Raw genomic sequence first — 7,489 nt, 5'->3', positions numbered from 1 at the left:
TTGATGTTCCCAGTGTTTGTCTGAATGTGTGTCGGTGTGTGAGAGCCTCTGTACCGGGTTAAACGGAACCTCCATGATAAACTAGTCCCGCAGGAATGTGTGTGTTAAAGCCGAACTTCAGGGTCCTTCCTGCAGCCTGATTCTCCTCCAGGATCCGGGGGTGAATCCACAGCAGGAGAACACACACACTAAAACCCATTAAACACCATGCAACGGGGTGTTTTCCAGGCTGTTGTAACACTACCCTGCATGAAATCAGAACAACAATAGAGAAGGGCTGAGGAGGTGGAGGTGCAAGAGGAGGAGGAGGAGCAGCTTCCTCACAGCGGAAGGATCTCCTGCAGGACAATGTGAGAGTGCATCCACTTATAGCAAAAGCAGCCAGGATGGAACCACTGGGGATCATTTAACACCCTTTTTGTGGAGTGAAAATCACAATTTAGTTGCAAAAACCCCCTTGGATTGTGTGACCCAGAGGAACCGGCAGCAGCAGCGATGAGAGCTCTGCGCTGAGGCCGAGAATAGAGCGCCTTGCTGGGCCACGACTAGGGAGAAAGATGGGTGTCGTGCTGCGGAGCCTGTTGTTGTGTAGTTTCTGTATTCTCATACGAGGTGAGTCCCTGCTAAACACGCCGCTTTCTTTCAGGGTTTCCGGGTAAAAGTGTGGTTTAAAGCCCCACAGGAGCAGTGTTTTTTCAGCGGGGTTTCTCTGCAGAGGTGTCCGGGCTCGAGGCCCTTTCTCCGGGTCCGAGAGGAGCTAACTGTTAGCCCACTATGCTATGCGTGCTTTTCGCCTGTTTTGCTCCTGGAGCTCCGGGAAAATAAAACCACAAGTAGCCTGTGTTAGCCACATTAGCTGGAAAACATCCCGTTTCTCTCCCTAGGCTCCTCTGAATCCACATTTTCAGGTTAAATGTGGTATTTTACCCAAATGTGCAGTTTGTTAGCATGCTAACTTTGTGTTTAGTAACTTAGGTTAACGTTAGGTAGCAGTTAGCACAACAGATGCTAACACAAAGCTAACAGGCTAGTGTTGTGATTTTCATGTGTTTTTGTTTTGTTTCACGTTTGTCTCTTTTTGATCAGTTTGTCTGTGTTTTGTTATTGTGTGTCTTTTATAATAATTCATTTTGTGTTTTTGGTTGTAATTGTTGTCCATTTCTGGTCTTTTTCTGTCTGTTTTTAGTCATTTTATCTCTTTGATTATTTAGTGAATTATTTATTCATTTTGTGTTTGTTTTTAGTCATTTGTATGTTATTTTAGTCATTGTTGTCCTTGTTGTGTCTGTTTTGATCCTTTAGCTGGGCAATGATCAGGGAAATCTTCTTGTGTGTTAATTGTTGGTGTTATGTGACTAGATGCTGGCTGGGTCCTTCCTGCACATTTCTATCGAATAAAACTTAGTTTATCCCAGAACTCTGTGATGTTTTGTACAAGTATATAAACCTAGATTTGTTTACCATAAAAACAGTTAAAGCACTATTACAAACACTCAGAGCTGTTAGGCAATTACAATTAGTACAAAGACACAACGTTATATATACTAGAACGTGTTAGAGGAGTAAATACGAACTTAAATAGGCTTTTAGTCAAATATAACTGGTTCCTGGCTCTATCTATAACACAGGCTCAAAAGACAATGAAGTCAGTAGTTTTCTATAAAACCCAGAGAAGACGTGTTGAAATCCTTAAACAGAATCAAGTTATGGCTAAACGCAGTAAAGTGAGAGCAAGTGGCCCTCTGGTCTGTTTAGATTAATGCTTTATTTTATTTATCTGCAGCCGACCAGCGTTTACATTTTTACTGCTGACTTCTTCTCGTTTACAGCATACTTCTCTGACGTCTCTCTCTGTCTTGGTCCAAAACCACAGAAAGACAAATATTAGTGTGTGTGGTGTTTTGTGATGAAACATTTCCAATATTACGCCATGTCTACTTAAAAACACATTTTGAGTCTGTGTTCCTTTAGACGTCAGAAAACATCTAGTTTTGGCAGCGTTTACTGATAAAACGCCTGAATCAGTGAGCTCTGTGTACTGGGACATAAATATGTAATAAACAGCTGGAAACATCTCAAATGAGATCCAGATGGTCTGCTGGTGTGACCTCAGTCGATCCGGTGTTTGGGATCAAGTATAGGGTTAACTTTCATAGATCTGGATAGAATGGAGTTTCCGTGGACGACCCATCAGCACCGGTCAGCAGAAGGTTGAATATAGTGTCATCTTTAAGTTGGAAATGGTGTATTTTGGGCGGTATAAAGGTTGTTGTTTCTGTGTGTATTCCCCAGTTTAAGTGCTGTGATCTCCCACAGTATAAAAGAGGCATTTGTTACACTATAAAGGGTTTAAAGAGCAGCCTTTAGCTCTTTCCTGTTCTTTGGTTTTAGCGCCCGGCCGACGCGCTGACACGTCACTCAGAGATATGTTGTTGGTTTATGTTATGGTTCCCTTTTCTTCACTGTTCTCGTCTTTCAACACAAATGAAGGTTTCTTACCAGACGATGTTGAAACCGTTTCGTCACTTGGCTCCTACAGTGTTCTATATCACACTTTTGAGTTTGTATTTCTGTAAAGGGTGTAGCATGATAAAAGGTGTTTGTGTTTACCACCGTTTAAATGTATTATTCTATTTCTTTAACGGGGACAGTGAACACTGATCAACATTTCTGTACATGTGCCAAGAGGCTTTTTTTCATCTTAGTCCCTGGACAGATCAAGTCAACCTAAAGACACATTTCATTCAAAACTAAATACAATCAAATAAAAACATGCGCATACAGACCAGAGGCCTGTACTACGAAGCTGGTTCAACCTAACCTGGATATGTTTGAGTTAGCCGGTTGGTCTAATCCAAAACATACGCGCTCTCGCTAAACGGTCCTACGACGCGGGTTATCAAGTGGATCGCTCAAGCCATCCGTGTCCTATCTAGTTAGGTGCGTTCACATGAAAGGGGTGGTATCTGGAGCGTTCGACCAATCACAAACATGGAGAAGGTACTGACAGCGTAGCGTCATACTTCCTGAATGAAAAGTCAACTATAATATTAGACATATGAACAAGTTAAACTTTAAACATCCATGACTTAAACACTTGATCCAGGATCAAAGCCACATAGCTGCACCTGCAAGGTGAACACAGCTGGTAACAGAACAAGTGTTTGAATGCATACATGAACAGGTTTATGATATCACTGCCCCGTCTAAGACACCATCTGACTTTCATTACATTTGACTCCAGTGTTTCCTCAACTTAATGTGTTGCTTCAAATAATCCTTCTGCATCCAGTATGTGACACTGTGAGTGTTGCACGGCCAGATACGGCTCAGCTGACTCAGATAAGGAGATGATACATTATGATGTGATATGCCGTGGACTGTACTTCATGTTACTCTGATCCGGTTACTTATGTTGTGGCAGATATTTAAGTAAGCTTTCTTAACGCTAATGTTCTAATAGTCAGATTGCTCTGAAGATGGGAGGTGATATTCTATTAATGTTCACGTTCACACAGTCGCTGATTTTTGCCGGCCGTCTTTCCTGCAACGGCAGCTTTTCTGTATTTCCTTTCTCCTGTAATATGACTTGATGGCTTTAAACTCCGCACACTGAGCTCTGATTGGTCAGCAGGCAGTGCTTTCACTGAGTTGAGCTCTTAGCCTGCAACCTAACCTGCTCCGGGGCAGGTTAGCCGCTCAGCATCAGTTACCATGGAGATCTAGCCCGCTAAAAAGAGAACCAGCTTTGTAGGACCGGAAACCCAGAGTTAACCTGAAGTTAGCCGCTAAGAGAACATCCTGCTTCGTGGTACAGGCCTCTGGAAATGTTGATAAAAAAACTAAACGGAACAAAAAAGTTAAAACACAGGCAGATGTGTTTTCTACAGTTTAACATATCTTTCTCGTACCGTTTCCACTGCAACCAATACATATCTTCCCCAGTGTGAATGCACCTGTGATTGAACACACCCCCCCATCCCCCAGGTATAGCAGTGTTTCCCAGTATACATAGTATTTCTCTCCACACTTGAGTTTCTGTATATGTTCCTCTGTTACAGCTTGTATTTTCACAGGTATAGCAGTTGGGTTTTTGTCACAGTTTTAACGTTGTATTCTCGTGCCGGTTCCACCGTAAAAATAGCATATTATTTCTCCCCAGAATCCACGTTGTTTTCCCAGTATGCGTGTGGCGCAGTGGGTTAGTGCGTTGGTGTTGGGATCAGGGGTCACAGGTTCAAACCCCACTGCAGTCAGCATGCCCAAATTGCTCCTGTGGGGGTTGTCCTCAGTATTGAGTCTGGAAGCCGCTTTGGATAAAAGAGACTAACAAGTGACATGTGATGTATAACTCCTCCTCTTCCTCTTCCTCCTCTTCCTCTTCCTCTTCCTCCTCCTCCTCCTCCTCTTCCTCCTGCAGGCGTGCCGCTGCTGCTGTATGCGAACCGGCGGGACCTCCGTCTGGTGGACGCCGCCCACGAGAAGCACAACTCCTCGGTGGTGGTCGGGGGTCTGGAGGACGCCGCGGCCGTGGATTATATCTACGACCAGGGCCTCATTTACTGGAGCGACGTGAGCGAGGAGGCCATCAAGCGCACCGTGTTCAACCAATCAGGAGCCAGCGTGGTGCAGACGGTGGTGCCGGGACTCGTGTCGCCCGACGGCATCGCCTGTGATTGGAGAGGAAGGAAACTCTACTGGACCGACTCGGAGACGAATAGGATCGAAGTGTCTGAGCTGGACGGGAAGCTGAGGAAGGTTTTATTCTGGCAGGAGCTGGACCAACCCCGAGCCATCGCTCTGGACCCCGAACGAGGGTGAGTGGGGGGGGGGGGGGGTCAAGGTCCAAGGCTTTCATTGTCATTTGAACAATGTAAAGAGTAGAAGGTGGGAAACTGGGAGGGACGACACATTCCCAGTTGGTGTGCGTTAGAGGAGAGGAGAGGAGAGGAGAGGAGAGGAGAGGAGAGGACTTTATTAATCCCTGAGGGGAAATTCAGTAGTTGAACAGCAACAGGGTGAGGATGAAAAACAGCACAGCTTCACACAGATTAGAGATGAATACAATCAGTTAAGTAACTCTAAAATAAGAAATGAACTCAAATGAACATTTATACATTTGAGCTTCGCGTCGGGCCGAACCACGCCCCTCAGACCACGGCCTGAAGTGAGCTATTGCTTTTATAAAACGGTTACCAAGTGTGGCAATATGAAAGAAATACACACTCTAATTTAAATAGTTTTTATTAGTAAATAATGATGTTCAAAATAAAATAGTCCCTCCGTTGCCTTCTGCACGAAACATAGTGCGAGGTGGTTGCTATGCAACAACACTAACAGCTAGCGAACATATTAGACAGAGAGCGTTGATCCATTATTTGACTGTTGCATAGAAATCTGTCAACAGTTTATTGAGCTGCTGTTGAGTCGACGTCTGAAAGTCTATGACTTGATCCTGACCCGGTCTTCAGAACTCTTACAGACCCGCTGTGTTTGCTTCACGGTGTTCTGTTCGTTTGGGTCCCAGTCTACCTGCTCTTCACGTAGCTCTGGAGATAAGCACTGCTCCAGAGTGAGGCCAAGTTAACCCGTTCCCATCTTAAGCTTAGTTAGCTAGTTAGTTAGTTAGTTAGTTAGTTAGTTAGTTAGTTAGTTAGTTTCCTAACGGACGTAATGTAACAGCTTTGTTTCTCAGACGCGGAGGGATCCTGACTTGTTGTGAAAAGTAGCTACAATTCTACCCGTGATATACGCTCATTATATCACGGCTAAGAAGTTAGAACCAATCAGATTGCTTGATTTTGACTTGTCCATTTTATAAATATTAGATATATTTACGTGTGTGTGTGTGTTCGTAAAACATCCTAAATGTAAACGTCTGAAATTGAAATAAAATAGCATTTTTAAAAAGAAAGTAGAAAATATACATGTTGAAATACAAATACTATCTTATCACCTCGAGTTAGCCACTGTTAGCTTAGCGGTTGCTATCTGCACAGTAGCACCGTATCACAGGTGGAGGCGAGCAGCACAGGAAGAAAGGCAGTTTGGAAAATGACTGAATCGTGAAATCGCTTTTTAAAGTATTTGTAGGTTTTTATGGCTTTTGTTTTGTAATCACTCGAGAGAAGAACATCATGTTTCCATCCAGATCATATCTGAATGATTTACACTTTGATGTTTGCATCAAACCAACTTGGCACTGATCAGAATATGACTTCTCTTCATTGAGCTCATTAGATGGAGTTCTTCAGGGACGTTTTGCTCGGGCTTAGTTTCTTCACTTCTGGGACTGCAGAAGAATGGACGTGTGATTACTCGGTGGTCATTGTGAGTTGTTGCTTTTAGCTTTTCTCTCCCCAACAATCTGTCGTTTTCTATCAGGGAAAGATGTTGACTAATGTGATTACACACGAGCTGCAGATGTGGAAATCAACAGTTGGCACAGACTATTTCCTGGAAAACAGTTTCCACCGTAAACATTGTGTGTTGTTTAAAAACCGTCTAAACCGGGCCGATTTCTGCAGCCTGGGGAGAGGGGGAGGGGGGAGAGGGGGGAGGGCCTTGTTTCCAGCTTTAAGATGAATAGAAATACACGTTGAGTTGCAGTTTCACTTCTCCTTAAATCTGCAGTGTTTAGCATGTAGCGAGTTTGGATTAGATCAGAAGTTCTGTATTGATCCCAATGTGGGAGGTGTTGGCGCTGCATGGAAACACAAGGCGTTGAACATTAATAGTTAAAAGACGAGCTGTTCCAGGAGCTCAAGTGGAAAGAGACGTGTTTCCAGCTTTAAGATCAATCTCTATTTATTCATTCAGCACATTTAAAACTACGTCAGTCGACCAAAGTTCTGAAAAATAATAAGGCGACAATTAAAAATCAGAATAACTAGAAACATATAAAAAGGTACAGAAATGTCGTGTTCAGCTAAAAGCCGGAGCAACGAGGTGAGTTTTGAGCTTTAAAAAGTTCAATAGACTGAAAGGTTGGGATTTGGAAGAACTTTATTGATCCAAATTTGGGAAATGTTTGCGTTGCAGGAGAGGAGAGGAAGAGGAGAGGGAGGAAGAGGAGAGGAGAGGGGAGGAAGAGGAGAGGGAGGAAGAGGGTCTTGTTCTGGATCAGATTGTGTTTCTGCAGAACAACAGCCTCAGTGTTTCAGAGACGAGGAGGAATGTTTCTGAAACACTGAGACTCTGACTTCATCCCATTTATTACAGCCTCACATTCTCTACTTTAAAGAGTCCTCTCCTGCTGATGTTCAGGTGTATATCAGTATGTAGTGTCTCTACTTTAAAGAGTCCTCTCCTGCTGATGTTCAGGTGTATATCAGTATGTAGTGTCTCTACTTTAAAGAGTCCTCTCCTGCTGATGTTCAGGTGTATATCAGTATGTAGTGTCTCTACTTTAAAGAGTCCTCTCCTGCTGATGTTCAGGTGTATATCAGTATGTAGTGTCTCTACTTTAAAGAGTTCTCTCCTGCTGATG

General features: G+C 43.5%; 2 protein-coding genes across 2 annotated transcripts in view; both read left to right on the top strand.

Moving 5' to 3' along the window:
- The window catches only part of tbk1 (TANK-binding kinase 1), a 155,657-nt gene that overhangs the window by 127,563 nt on the left and 20,605 nt on the right, over positions 1-7,489 (top strand). The gene's annotated exons all lie outside the window — the stretch shown is intronic.
- Positions 87-4,855, top strand: lrp6 (low density lipoprotein receptor-related protein 6). Its single transcript, XM_079655737.1, has 2 exons — positions 87-612; positions 4,421-4,855. The coding sequence occupies exons 1-2, from the start codon at positions 558-560 to the stop codon at positions 4,819-4,821; spliced, it is 456 nt and encodes a 151-aa protein (XP_079511863.1). The 5' UTR covers positions 87-557; the 3' UTR covers positions 4,822-4,855.

This window comes from Notothenia rossii (assembly GCF_949606895.1).
Source record: "Notothenia rossii genome assembly, chromosome: 10".
NCBI classification, from domain to species: Eukaryota; Metazoa; Chordata; class Actinopteri; order Perciformes; family Nototheniidae; genus Notothenia; species Notothenia rossii.
The sequence above is the reverse complement of the archived record's forward strand: the minus strand, read 5'-3'. Positions and strand labels throughout refer to the sequence as shown.